At 40.5% G+C, this 15,220-nt stretch overlaps 1 protein-coding gene and 1 long non-coding RNA gene across 8 annotated transcripts in view; one reads left to right on the top strand and one right to left on the bottom strand.

The window, feature by feature from the left end:
* CTPS2 (CTP synthase 2) overlaps positions 1-8,253 on the top strand; it is a 122,149-nt gene extending 113,896 nt beyond the window's left edge. For all 7 annotated transcript variants that reach the window (XM_054544359.2, XM_024240829.3, XM_024240825.3 and 4 more), the window contains exons 18-19: positions 5,365-5,475; positions 6,477-8,253. In XM_054544359.2, coding sequence (XP_054400334.1) covers positions 5,365-5,434 — 70 coding nt within the window. In that variant the 3' untranslated portion in view covers positions 5,435-5,475; positions 6,477-8,253. The remainder of the gene's footprint in view (positions 1-5,364; positions 5,476-6,476) is intronic.
* Positions 8,254-13,509: 5,256 nt separating this feature from the next.
* Positions 13,510-14,949, bottom strand: LOC134760929 (uncharacterized). The gene is made up of 2 exons (XR_010139057.1): positions 14,491-14,949; positions 13,510-13,699 (listed from the first exon to the last, which is right to left on the bottom strand). It is a non-coding gene; the product is annotated as an uncharacterized LOC134760929 (long non-coding RNA).
* Between the last annotated feature and the right edge of the window lie 271 nt (positions 14,950-15,220).

Raw genomic sequence — 15,220 nt, 5'->3', positions numbered from 1 at the left:
ATTTGGGAGGCACATGCATGCATAAGTGATATTTGCTGTGATTTTCATTAATGGTAGATAGACCTTTAAAAAAAACTTTTGGCGAGGCGTGGTGGCTCACACCTGTAATCCCAGTACTTTGAGAGGCTGAGGTGGGAGTATTGCTTCAGTCCAGGAGTTTTAGGCCAGCCTGGGCAACATAGTGAGACCCCATTCCTACAAAAAATAAAAATAAAAGGTTAGCTGGGCATGGTGGCATGTGCCTGTAGTCCCAGCTACTTGGGAGGCTGAGGTGGGAGGATCGCTTGAGCCCAGAAGTGGAGGCTGCAGTAAGCTGTGATCGTGCCACTGCACTCCAGCCTGGGTGACAGAGCAAGACCCTGTCTCAAAAAAAATTTTTTTTAAGGAAATGACAAGGACCATTGCATGGTGACTGTAGTTTGCTTTTTAAAAATCATTATTCATTTGTTTTTAAATCAGTACTATCCAATATAACTTTCTACACTGATAGAAATGTTCTATAATCTGCACTATCATATATGGTAGGCACTAGGCACACATGGCTACTGAGCACTTGCAGTGTGACAGGTGCAAGTGAGGAATGGAATTTTAAATTTTATTTCGTTTTAACTGATTTAAATTTAGATAGCCACTGTGGCTTGTGGCTACCATATTGGACAGTGCAGTTTAAAAATTTTCCCCTCTTCTTGGGAGGCCGAAGCGGGCAGATCACTTGAGGTCAGGAGTTTGAGACCAGCCTGGCCAACATGGAGACCCCGTCTCTACTAAAAATATAAAAAATTAGCTGGGCGTGGTGATGGGTGTCTGTAATCCTAGTTACTCAGGAGGCTGAGACAGGAGAATTGCTTGAACCTGGGAGGCGGAGGTTGCAGTGAGCCCAAATCATGCCACTGCACTCCAGCCTGGGTGACAGAGTGAGACACTATCTTAAATAAATTAATTAATTAAAAATTTCCTCTCTTCAAATGTAACAAGACACATTGGGACATGTCTGTATTTTATGCCACTTCATAAAATTTAACATGCAAGACTCTAATATATGATAATTCTTCCCTGTGAGAAACGTGTGTGTGTGTGTGTTTGTGTGTATAAAAGATTGCTTAAAAAGATAGGTTAGTCCTAAGATAGAGCTGGATATCTTGAATTAAATGAAAATATACCCAGATACATCTAGCTTATGACTTAAGTTTGTTCTGTGTGAAACAGAAATGAACCCGGCATAGAGTAGCGCTCACCGCACATATGCAGCACAGAGTGCACTCACATTTTATTGCATGTGCAAGAGCCACTGTTGGTCTGCATTCAGATGACCCACATTTTATTTCTAGCAGTTGTTTTTTATTGGCAGATGAATGTCCTAAAATCAGCAAGTTCAGCAGTAACGTATATTTTGATAATTCTGTTCTTGAGTGTCATGGTTTATTTTATTGTCCTACCCCCAGTCTCTGAACATATATGAAAGACAATTAGTGAACCCAGTCATTAACCTTGGAGATGAATAAATTCAAGCTGAACTTCATTTTGTTAAACTCAGCCTGTGCCATTTGGATGTGTTGGCAGAGCTTAGGGCAGACAGCCATCAGATAGGAAATGAGAGCTGTTAGATTAGAAACAGGCCTGCCCAAGTCCACTTGCTAATGTTGGTAGGAAATTATACTTGGCATAGGAAACAATTCTGAAAATCATACACTTAGCAGTTTTTATTGGTTCTTTATGTTTCCATGACTTTTTGAGGAGATACCAAGTTATGAATATATAACCCCTATCAATAGCAACATCTTATATTTTTATATAGTTTTCAGAGCAAGTTTATACAGTTTCTTTTGACTCTCAAAACATTTTGGTGAGTTTGGAGGTATTATTGCCGCTTTTTCTAGACTCAGAAGTCAATGACTTGTCCAAAGGTATGTGGCTCATAAATAGTATAACCGGGAGTGTGGGGGGAAGATATGAGCCCACTGTATTCTTCCCTAGGCTTAGAGATGGGGAAGGAAGTGGGTGTAAAATCTGGCACCCAAGGAAATGAAGTTCCCTCAGTCCTTTGGCCCTTGTCACTTGCGTTAGGGGACATGCCCTAGTGGGTCCTGCTGCCCTACCTACGGCACAGCTTAAACCCCACCCTGTGCCCTGAGCTAGTATAATGGGGATTCTGGCTTCACGTTGAAGGATCTATGTGCCAAGTAAGTCACTTGAACGTCCTTGACCTTCATGTCATCTCAGATAGGGAGTTGAGTGCAACTTCCAAATCCCCTTTCTTGGCTAATTCTATGACACAAAATGTTGCATAGAACCAGGAAGGATTCTCCATTTGAGCAGGGAGAGTGCATGGATAGGATGTATCAGCTTTTTTGGCTGTTTTTTTTTTCCCCAAATATTCTTCAGTTATTCCTATGTACCAGTAGAAGGGATTTCTCTGAACTAAAGTCTAAGTAGGAGATATCTTTCTACTTGATTGGTTTTAAGGATGTGTTGTTTTATATGTTTATCTAACATATGTTGTCTTTTCTGCCAATTCTGAATCTTCTATCTCCTCTCCTTATTCTAGTGCTCCCCCCGCCCCCGCCACCACCTACGCTGTTTTTGTTCAAAAGTCAGAGAAGGAAGTGAGCATGCAAATCAGGAAACAGATTGTCTTTTTGCCTATACAGATTTGTCTGTGATTTTGTTTATTTATTAATATTCACTTAGTATGTTTAGAGTAAAATCTTTCTTTTCTAGTCTATCAGCATAGGGTTTCTCCAATTGTTTCCTTTCCTCAAAAAAAAAAAAAAAAAAGTAGAATTTCACCTGTTAGGGAATTCAGACTTTTTTTTTTTTTTTTTTTTTTGAGACAGAGTCTTGCTGTGTCGCCCAGGCTGGAGTGCAGTGGTGCGATCTCGGCTCATTGCAAGCTCCGCCTCCCGGGTTCACGCCATTCTCCTGCCTCAGCCTCCCGAGTAGCTGGGACTACAGGCGCCCACCACCACACCCGGCTAATTTTTTGTATTTTTAGTAGAGTTGGGGTTTCACCGTGTTAGCCAGGATGGTCTCGATCTCCTGACCTCGTGAGCTGCCCACCTTGGCCTCCCAAAGTGCTGGGATTACAGGCGTGAGCCACTGCACCCGGCCGAGAATTCAGACTTTTATTGCTATAAATCAGCAAAAGTTTGGCCAAGGCTGGGGATGGGTCGGGCATGAAACATTTGCTTGTAATATCATCTCCATAGATCAGTACAACTCTAGCGGAGTGGATCAGTGTGCTGATTTATTTGGAACTGAGTAAGAGGAACCACAAACAGAGCCCACAGCTCAGAGTGAAAGTTGAGTTGCAGAGCTATCTCATCGGGAAGGGGTATTTCTAAGGCAACCCAACCTGGTGATATTTGTCAATAATTGGTCCTATTTTGAATACTATCTGTGACTCAAGGTAATCAGGGCATTCCATATATTTCTAATTTTGAAATTTGCATAATTGTGAAAATTATTTCTCCAACTCTTGGACCTGTGAGAATGTTGGAAGGGAAAACTTTCATGCTGCTGACCTAAAATCATAATGAAAACATGATCTGAAGGAGATAACATTTCAAGGCAAGTGTAGAGAGTGCATTAACATTTTTTATGTCACTGCAGGGTGTTTTCTGGGTCTTGAGCCAATATGCATGTCTTAGTCCTCATGACCACCAAGTTCAAGCTCCTGTGCAATTTGCTGATCGTAGATGACTAGTTCCTCTGTAATGAGGAGGCGCTGTGATTCTCAAGCATGGAGGCCAGCACAGATCTGGATCTAGGGAGGTGCTGTGGTCCTTAAAACACAGAGCCAAAAGCCAAACTGCAGCTGAAAAGAATTATAGCATTTGGCTAATGTAATCAGGGATATGCAGCTGTGTTCACTGTTCTCTAGTCTCTTTCATGTTGCTAGAGGGGAGAAAAGATAGTTTTTCCTCTACCCATCATAGGTTCATGGCCAAGGCCCTGATAACAAAAAAAACCAGATTAACAAGCAAAAAGCATACAGTTGGGCACAGCAGCAGGTGCCTATAATCCCAGTTACTTGGAAGGCTGAGGTAGGAGGATCCCTTGAGGCCAGGAGTTGGAGACTAACCTGGGCAACAGTGAGGCACCACCTCCCCACAGTCACACACACACACACTCCGGCACCATTTCTAAAAAAAAAAAAAGAGAAAAGCATACAAATTTATTTAATGTAAGTATTATGAGAACCTTCATAAGGAAATGAAGACTCAAAGAAACAGGTAAACTCTGGTCTTTCTAAAACAGACCTGATGAAGACTAGAGAGTCATGGAGAGTTATAATAGAGCAAAAAGAGTGTGATCTCATGGTAATATAGTAGGGGAACTTAGCAAGGCCTCTTTATTCAGATTCTTCACTGGGATCCTGTGTCTTCAGAGATAAGGATACTCATTTCCTCTGGGTATGGGGGTTGGGGGTACCTCTCACCTGAGGGCCTTTTGACCTGCTTGGAGAAGGTCAGAAAATCCTTCCTGGGTGTTATGACCTGCTTCAGTGGGGGAAGGTCAGAGGAAGGTCAGAGAGAACTTCTTGCACATGCTGTCTCAAATTCCTTCCGCTTCATGCAATGTGTATGTGGGGGCTGTTATGGTTAGAGTCATAATAGTCTAGGTCAGGGGTTGACAGACTTTTTCTGTAAGGTTAGAGAGTAAATATGTTAGGCTTATGAGCCATATGCAATATGCCAAGATGCCATATTTTGGGGTAGCATGTCCTGAACTCCCTCATTGCCAAAGGAAACAGTTGTCATCAGAAGAATGAAGAATGAAAAAAACAAACTGAAGATCCAGGTAATATCGTATGCTATGTTATTACATTGAAGAACAAATTGACATCAGTAGGAGTAGGACTAAGTGATGCTCAACCTCAGATGGACTGAGGTTTAGGCCCTAGTATGACAAGAGTAGATTCACAGAAAATAAATGGGTCCATCAACTCAGGCTTTCATTTTAAATCAGTTTGTTAATATAACACCTCAGTAGAAAGCAAGCAATAGTTAAGGTGGCAGGAAGGCAATCTACTTTCAAGGCTTTTATTAAAATTTAGAAATGATCAGTGGTCTTCAGAAGATTATAAATTTCAGTCTAAACTGAAATGCGTTTTAAAATTTTCTGAATAAGTAACTTCCAGTTTACGATGAAAATAAGTGATCAGTTTCTCTGACCAAAGAAAGAGGCCATTGCATGTGATTGGACTGACCTCTTCCTGTGGTGACTAGAAAGTGCTAAAAGAATATTCTTTAGTATTTCTCTCATACTAACGGGTTAATATGGAATGTGTTTGAAATTGCAAATTGAATAATTGTCCAGGTTTTTTTTTTATACCTTGCTAAATTAGTTCCTCTTTTAATCTAGTGATAGATACAGTGATGCCAGTGATGACAGCTTTTCAGAGCCAAGGATAGCTGAGTTGGAAATAAGCTGAAACGAATACATGACTGGGAATAATGGGGACTGCCTGTGAGGGTAAGATGGAATCTTCGAGGATTGTTCATTTCTCTCATGGACAAGCTGTCATCTTGGTATAGAGGGGGGTATTATAGGACTTGCCTCACAGGATCTTGCCCCTTTGAGATACTCCCATTTGACTGGCACAGTTAGCAGGACAGGCATGACAGCCCATGACAGAGTTAGTGTTTGGGGAAAATAGAATGCACCTTGGGCCAGGAAAAAATATATATAAGTACACCTATAAATGTATATGTGGGGGCTGTTGTGGTTAGAGTCATAATAGTCTAGGCCAGGGGTTGACAGACTTTTTCTGTAAGGTCAGAGAGTAAATATCTTAGGCTTATGAGCCATGCAGTTCCTGCGGCAACTACTCAATTCTGCTGTTGTAGCAGGAAAGCAACCATAGACAATATGTAAGTGAACAGGCATGGCTGTGTTCCAATAAAATTTTATTTACAAAAACAGTCTAGGCCACTCATAGAAGAGCAGATTTCCTTGGATTTGTATAAAATAAAATAAAATAAAATAAAATAAAATAAAATAAAATATAAAATAATAAAATATAAAATAAATAAAATAAAATAAAATAAAATAGTATTTGATTTCTTTGTAGGGAGATGCAAGAGACAGGCTTAGTGTCCAAGGGCAGCTTATTTTTCCATTGCTCTATTATGCACTATTAGAGAGAATACCAGCCTGGATAGCTTCAGTAAATTTATGCTCAGTGGCAGATAGTGCCTGGATTGCCCTAGGCATTATGGCAGGCCTTGACTTGTATAAGCTGTTCTTTAGCAGAGACAGCAGCTTTTGGAAGACTTGTAAAGAGTTCATTGCTTTCCTGTGAGATCTCTTCATGTTCATCAGGGAAGATGCAAAGCTGTGTCTATTTAGTTTTGCCTCAAACATGGAGACCTTTTGGAGCAAGCCAAAATGGTGCAAATGTTAGCTGGAAATATTGAAAGACTTGTATTATTCAGTTCCTGGTGTTGCTAATATTTATATTCTTTTCCTTTAAGCCTCTGAAATAATTGAAGGCAAGATGAAGCAACTATCTGAAGAAATCACTACACTGTTAGAGAATCCCTCTGTTCTCCAGCAAACATGGGATGTAAAGCCTCGCAGGGAATCTGATAATACATACTTTTGTCAACTAGAACCAGAGGGATAGTTTTCTTTTCCCTCCAGAGGCAGCCTTTGGTACTTAAAATATCTGTAGCTGATTAAATTTTTCCCAACAACCTCACTGGGGAGAAAGTGTGTTCATGTTTTGTCCAGCGGATCAGGATGTTAGGATGACGAGCAAGAGTCCAGGTCACTGTGCCTTTGCTGTGTTGTATGGAAAGGATGGCAGGGAACATGCTGTAAGTAATTTTGAGTAAGAAAATGAGTCACTGTGTTACCTGGAACTCAGCCACAGATTTGTGTGTGGTCCAAGATCATTTCAGTTTCTCACCCTGTTTATTTCCTGGTAAAAGTAAAATTGAATAGGTCCAAGACTTGGGGGTGGCAAGTAAGCTTTGCCTCAGGCACAAAATTTAAGGGGGCTCCAAAAAACTCAGGAATCAAGATCAGTAATACAGTTTGAGTATCCCTTATGTGAAATGCTTGGGGCTGGAAGTGTTTTGAATTTCAGATTTTGGAATATTTGCATATACATGAGATATCTTGGGGATGAGACTCAAGACTAAACATGAAATTCATTTATGCTTCATATACACCTTATATACATAGCCTAAAGGTAATTTGATACAATATTTTAAATAATTTTGTGCATGAAACAAAGTTTCGACTGCATTTTGACTGTGATTTCTGACATGAGATCAGTTATGGAATTTTCCACTTCTAGCGTCATGTTGGCATTCAGAAATTTTGAAATTTTGGAGCATTTTGGATTTTCAGATTAGGGATGCTCAACCTGTATATATATTTTTTAATCGACGTGAAATTCACGTAACATAGAATTAACCATTTTGAAGTGAACAATTTGGTTGCATTCACTGATGTTGAGTAACCACCACCTTTAACTATTTCCAAAACATTTTCATCACTCCAAAATAAATGCCTGTACACACTAGCAGTCACTGCCTATCTTCCCCTCCACCTGTCCGCTGGCAACCACTGATCTCCTTTTTATTTCTGTGGCTTTTTCTATTCTGGATATTTCATATAAGTGGAATTATACAATATATGTGGTCTTTTGTGTCTGGCTTCTTCTGAGACAGTAGGAAGGGGGCTTGGCTTTGGCTCACCCCCACTAGAGCATTTTTTCATGCATTCCCACTGATCACAAAACCCATACTACTACCTCATTGACACCATACCTGCTAACCTCAAGGCTTTAGTCATACAAAGAAAATGGCCTTTCTATATTGTTCTTCTGTGCTCTCATAATGCTTAACCATGTCTTTTACTTAAACAATTCCAGGAACTGGCCTTAGGAGATCCAAATAGGGAACCAAGATTGCAGAGTGTCCCATCTTGGGAGGGAATGCTGAATAATTAATTGATTTACAGCCTTGTTGCTGCTGGCCAGACCACCAGGTGGCCCATTACTCGAGATGATCATCACAACCAGATGATGCTAACCTGTATCCTCTACCCTTCGCGTGCTTTGTCTGGGAAAAGTCTTTTGGCCCCATGTCAATTTCTATTGCATTGAGAGCCCAAGAGCCCCTGGTCAGTCAGGCTTCCATTTAGCATGATGTTTGCAAGGTTTACCCATGTTGTAGCATGTGTCAGAACTTCATTCCTTTCTATGGCTGAATAAAATTCCATTGTATGAATATACCACAATTTGTTTCCACCTTTTGGTTATTGTGAATAATACTATGAACAATCACATACAAATGTTTGCTGGAGTGCCTGTTTTTAATTCTTTTGGGGTGTATGCCTAGGAGTGGAATTGCTGTGTCATATGTAATTCTCTTTAACTTCTGAAGAAGGATCAGTCATATTTTAATGTAATATTATTTTAAAAAATCAAAATTAGGCCAGGTGCGGTGGCTCACACCTGTAATCCCAGCACTTTAGGAGGCCAAGACGGGCAGATCATGAAGTCGGGAATTCGAGACCAGCCTGGCCAACATGGTGAAACCCTGTCTCTACCTAAAATACAAAAATTAGCCGGGCATGGTGGCCTGTGCCTGTAATCCCAGCTACTCGGGAGGCTGAGACAGGAGAATTGCCTGAGCCTGGGAGGTGGAGGTTGCAGTGAGCCGAGATCACACCATTGCACTCCAGCCTGAGTGACAAGAGCAAGACTCCATCTCAAAAAAAAAAAAAAAAAATCAAAATGAAATAATTCACATTTGAACACAATATCAAGTTTTCAAATAAAGACAGGATCCAGCTCTGCACCTCCTTCACCTCCCCGAGTCCTTGCCCCATTCTCTGACATTCTTATCTAGTATGTTTTCTACTTTTTTCTGTTGAATGTGCTTGAGATGACTTAGTTGTTACCTACATTTAAGCTTTCTAATACTAATTTAAATATTTTAATTGTTCAGTTAATTTTTTTGTGGTGGTTTTGCTCCCCCCCAGCTTTTTTTTAATGCCATAAGGTATTATGGCCTTATTTTGTAAGATGCCACAGAAAATTCATCTACCAAGCACATACAAAAATGAAATGAGTAATTCTGGTAAACAAAAAAATTAAAGAGCTTTAGGGCCCTGCTTGCGAAAATTACAGCTTGAAGATGACAAGAGGCTCCAAATGAAAAGCCCGCACGCACGGTAGGTTAAAAGCTGGAATAGGCCTCATAGAGAGGGGGTTGGAAGCTCAGAGGCAACACTTTTAACATCACAAAGGGGTAGTCTGGCTTAAATAGAAGTTTTCAATTTTAATGATTGTGATTTCTAAAGTCACTTGTAACAGAGTGCTTTCCTGTGGGCTAATGATGCATGTAAACAGGACCAGAAAGACAAGCACTTAAGAAACAATAAACCATCCTGTCCTCTTGAACTTGGAATGTAGGGCAGCACAGAAGGACAGTAGCATGGCTGCTTAGCATACAGGTACTGGAACAAGAGTGAGACATGAGCACATAGAAAGTTACTATAAATCATTACTCAACAAATGTTTCTTGAGCCAGGCATGGTGATAGGGGTCCCAGTCCAGACCCCAAAAGAGGGTTCTTGGATCTTGCGCAAGAAAGAATTTGGGGCAAATCCATAGAATAAAGTTTATTAGAGAAGTAAAAGAGACAAAAGAATGGCTACTCCATAGACACAGCAGCGGCACGAGCTGCTGACTGGGTATACTTATGGTTATTTCTTGATCATATGCTAAATAAAGGGTAGATCATTCATGAGTTTTCTGGAAAAGGGGTGGGGAATTCCTGGAACTGAGGGTTCCTCCCCTTTTTAGACTATATAGGGTAACTTCTGAACACTGCCATGGCATTTGTAAGCTGTCATGGTGTTAGTGGAAATTTCTTTAAGCATGCTAATGCATTATAATTTGAGTATAATGAGCAGTGAGGATGACTAGAGGTCACTTTTCTCACCATCTTGGTTTTGGCTGGCTTCTATACCACATCTTGTTTTATGGTCAGAGTTTTTATGACCTGTATCTTGTGATACCAGTCCTGCCAACCTCCTATCTCATCCTGTGACTAAGAATGCCTAACCTCCTGGGAATGCAGCCCAGTAGGTCTCAGCTTCATTTTACCCAGCCCCTATTCAAGATGGAGTCACTCTGGTTCAAATGCCTCTCACAATGTCAGGTGCCGGGGGTGCAGTGGGGAGTAACCTCAGATAGAATAGAAAAGGAACTCAGTTCCTTTTTCACATTTTTTTTTCTTCTTTTCTTGTCTCACTGATCACAAGACCCACACCACTGCCTTGCTGACAATTGGTTTTAGATAAGGCTTCAGGCTTACAAAGAAAATAGCCATTCTTCTGTGCGCTCATAATGTTTAATCATGCCTTTTACTTAAAAGAATTCCAGGAACTGGCCTTAGGAAATCTAAACATCAAACCGAGGTTTCAGAATGTCCCATCATGGGAAGGGAAGGAACCCTGAACAATTGATTTTCAGCCTTGTTACTGCTGGCCAGACCCCCAGGTGGCCCATTACTCAAGATAACCATCACAACTAGACATGCTAACCAGCATCCCCTACCCGTCACGTGCTTTGCCTAGGCCAGCCTGCATACCCTACCCATGATACCAATTCCTGTGTTTGCCTAATAAAAAAAATCCCTACCACCTTTTCAGGGAGTCAGCTTGAGGGTCCTTGTACCTCTGGTGTCTCCCCTGCACTCGAGCACAAGCCCCAAGATAAAAGCCTTTTCTGGAAATCTGCTTGTCCTCATGTTAATTTTTATTACATTATGGGCCCAAGAGCCTGTCATCTGTAACAAACCTGCCTTCAGACCTGACCATCTCTTGGGGGAAGGCAGGCTTTAAACAAATCTATAGGGAAATAAGTATTTAATTATATTAATAATTGTGATATGTTTAGAGGCTATGACACTATCAAAGAACAAGGACAAGGGGGCTTGAGAGTATAAAATGGGGTCCTATCAGAAACTAGAGAGCCAAGGACAGCCTCCTCAACAAAGCAGGTAAATATTTTACCTGGTTTTGTGTGTGGTCACACAGTGCAAAGACAATGAGCCAAGAGCTCCGAGACCCAGTGGGGATGTGCTTTTCCTGACTGACAGGACAGTTGGGTGAGTGGTGGCACTGTTTCAATGGTATCTTCATCTGCTTGATATCAGCCTATAAATGTCAATGAAGTGAAAGTGTAGGCTAAGTGACAATTAAGAATGGAGTTAGGGCTGGGCATGGTAGCTCATGACTATAATCCCAACATTTTGGGAGGCTCAGGCGGGAGGATCGCTTCAGCCCAGGAATTGAAGACTGGCTTGGGCAATATAGTGAGACCCTGTCTCCATGAAAAATAAAAAAAAATTAGCTGGGCATGGTGGTGCATGCCTATACTTCCAGCTACTCGAGAGGCTAAGGTGGGAGGATCACTTGAGCCTGGGAGGTCAAGGCTGAGGTGAGCTGTGATGGCGCCACTGCACCCCAGCCTGGGAGACAGAGTGAGGCTGTCTCAAAAAAAAAAAAAAAAAAAAAAGCTAGATAGCTTATGGAGAAAACAAACAAAACAAGAATGGGTTTCTTCCAATCTAATTGTCACTTTTGTTGCTGTATTTCTTTCTTGAACTTTCTATTTTGTTAAAATAAGTACTATTTACATACACATCTGTACTCTGTTAAAGTCAGTGCCAGGCATTGGCCCTCACCACCATTTCTCCTACAGCTAAGGTTCTGCAACCCAAAGGTGCCATAGAAAATCAGGTAAGATACTTAGAAATGGGTAGGGGAGGGCCGGGTGTGGTGGCTCACGCCTGTAGTCTCAGCACTTTGGGAGGCCAAGGCGGGCGGATCACAAGGTCAGGAGTTCAAGACCAGCCTGGCCAACATGGTGAAACCCTGTCTCTACTAAAAATACAAAAAAATTAGCCGGGTGTGGTGGCACGTGCCTGTAGTCCCAGCTAGTCGGGAGGCTGAGGCAGGATAATTGCTTAAACTGGGAGGCGGAGGTTGCAGTGAGCCAAGACCATGCCATTGCACTCGAGCCTGGTCAACAGACTGAGACTCTGTCTCAAAAAAAAAAAAAAAAAAGTGTAGGGGAGGAAAAATATTTTTTTATCTACCCATTCTAAGTTCATGGCTGGGGCCCTATAACAGAAGACAGATTAATGAGAGAAAAGTGTACAAATTTTTTAAAGTTTTATGTGACACATGAACCTTCATAAGAAAATGAAGACCTGAAGAAACAGTTAAAGCTGAGTGTTTTTTATAGTAGGTTTGGTGAAGAGTGGAGATTGTGAATCCCGAAAATCTGAGACACGTCTCAGTTAATTTAGAAAGCTTATTTTGCCAAGATTGAGGACGTGCACCCATAATATGGCCTCAGGAGATCCTGATGACATGTGCCTAAGGTGGTCAGAGCACAGCTTGGTTTTATACATTTTAGGAAGACATGAGACATCAATCAATATATGTTAAGATGTACATTGGTTCAGTCCGGAAAGGTGGGACAACTCGAGGCAAAGGCGTGTGAACCCAGATAATTTGAGATAGGTCCCAGTTAATTTAGAAAGTTTATTTTGCCAGGGTAGAGGATGTGCTCATGACATGTGCCCAAGGTGGTAGGGGCACAGTTTAGTTTTATACATTTTAGGGAGACATGAGACATCAATCAATATATGTAAGAAGTACATTGGTTTGGTCTGGAAAGGTGGGACAGCTTGAAGCAAAGGCAGGAAGACTCAAAGCAGGGACTGGGCTTCCAGGTCACAGATAGGTGAGAGATGAAACATTGCATTCTTTTGAGTTTCTGCTTAGCCTTTCCAAAGGAGGCAATCAGATAGCATCTATCTCAGTGAGCAGAGGGGTGACTGTGAATAGAATGAGAGGATGGTTGGCCCTAAGCAGTTCCCAGTTTGACTCTTCCCTTTAGCTTAGTGATTTGGGGGCCCCAAGATTTATTTTCCTTTCACAGGCGGGACAACTCAAAGTGGGGAGGGGGCTTCCAGGTCATAGGTAGATAAGAGACAAATGGTTGCATTCTTTTGAGTTTCTGGTTAGCTTCTCCAAATGAGGCAGTCAGATATGCATTTATCTCAGTGAGCAGAGAGGTGACTTTGAATAGAATGGGAGGCAGGTTGGCCCTAAGCAGTTCCCAGCTTGACTTTTCCCTTTAGCTTAGTGATGTTGGGGCCCCAAGATTTATTTTCCATTCATATTTTCCCCCTTTTTAAAAATCTTTTGGAGAAAGCATTTTAGGAGAAAATGAGTCTCTGGTCTCAGGTTTCACTTGATCTCTCATGGCTAGGATGGTTTATTCCTAGACGGGTAGGTCCCCAGTTATTAGGAAAGTTCATTTTTAGCAGGTTGTGAAGTCTCATGTCCTATGAAGAGAAAATGGGGGAGGAAGGGATAAAAACAACAAACAGAAGAACAATCCTGGAAAATCGATATAGGCCACATCACTCTGAAGTTTATATATCAGTAGGCAGGGATGAAAGTGCCTTATGTAAGCAGGTTGCTGTTATTTTCTTCTAAAGTTTAAGTTGTCTGGCTTCAGTTCGCAGGGTTTACAAAAGCACAGCTTAGTTTTCAGTAACTCCAAATTAGGAAAAATGGAGGAAAAAAGAAGGAAAAAACTTGAAAACATTATTTTGAAGACTTGTAGCCAAGAAAAATTAGAATTCAGTCCAAACTGTAAAAAATAATAACAATTGAAAAACATTAGGCAAGGCTAGAGTCTAACAACAGGTGTACTATAGTTTCTGAAACATAATTTTTCTCTCTGCAGTTTCCCATTTCCACTAAAGAGAAATCATGGTAGGACCGATTTGCTTTGTTATACTTGGCATGATTATTTCTATAAAGTGCAGCAAGAATATTTTTTTACATAGGCTTTTAAATTGGCTTTGATGGAAATTTATTCCATAGAAGGAATCTCGGATAAGACTTTTTAAAAGCCAAGCTCAGCCATGGATTTGTACCATCAAATACGTATGAGTTGGGTGAATTCCTCTCCTCTTGAGGTTCCAATATAAACTTGGGGTTCCTGGGCCTGTCAGAAAGTGACATGCTTCACTTACCACAGGTCAGGAATCCTATACAGGGACTGTGTAGACTAGGTATGAGGCCAGTATTTCCAAGGGGCTTTTATTGGCTCCATAAGTCAAGTTTGGTTTTTTAAAGGAAAGCACACCATTCCAGTCAAAGCCTTGGCAAAATAACCAGTTTCTCCAATTGTGTCTGAAAACAGATTCTTATTGCACTTATGCAAATAACTGTGTTGCCATAAATTAAGAATATTCACAAATAGTTTCCAAATTCTGGAGAAATCAGGTAGAGAGAAACAAATATATTTTAAATTTTGTTCATAGGAGTATACTAAATTGTTAAAAGCTGTCAATAGCGCAAAAGAAAAGTTTCCTGACTCTGAAAAAACAAAACAAAGGATCAGCAACATTTTAAGCAAAAAGTCAAAAAGATTACCTCAGTCTTGTATTAGTTCTGTTCATGCAGTTAATTCCTGTTCTGCCTGATGTTCATGAACATTTAACTTCTCCATGAGTCCTAAAAGTTTTTTCTATTCTGATGTCACAATCTCCAAAGTTATCAGAAACTTGTACTCAAGAGCACCTGTTAGAGTTTTATAAGATGATTATAAAACCACCTTCTAAAGAGGACCAAAACAAGACAACAATTGTCTATGGATGACAAAAAGTTTAAGGGCAGCCATAGTCAAGGACACAATTGACAAGGAAATTCGTTACCTCTGCCGGCACACAATAACTTAACATAACAGTTATAATTATTACTGATAATGTACACTAAGCATATTAGAATTATAGTCCCATATATCCATATTTATACAAATACAGCCCAAAAACACCCAAACACCAGTTCATATTTGACAATGTTTTCTGTATAATTTTTACACCAAATAAGCCAAATTATGTTATTTTTGGACTTTAGGGAACCTAATATCTTAAAGGATTAATTAGGTCAGAAAAAGACATAATTTATAATTTGATTTTGGAAAGTTTGTCAAATATCAAAGGTTTAAAACACTTGATGTCACAGGTCATTGTAAAATAAGTCATTCCTTTGACCAAAGTGATAACTCAAGGACTTCAAAAAAAGGAGAAAACCTTCATTCTTTGAGAGGAGACTTAATTTTCCAAACAATAAGCCCTAATAGAAACATCATAAAGCCAATTTG

Source organism: Pongo abelii, chromosome X, assembly GCF_028885655.2.
Source record: "Pongo abelii isolate AG06213 chromosome X, NHGRI_mPonAbe1-v2.0_pri, whole genome shotgun sequence".
Taxonomy (NCBI): domain Eukaryota; kingdom Metazoa; phylum Chordata; class Mammalia; order Primates; family Hominidae; genus Pongo; species Pongo abelii.
This window is presented reverse-complemented; position numbering and strand designations above follow the sequence as displayed.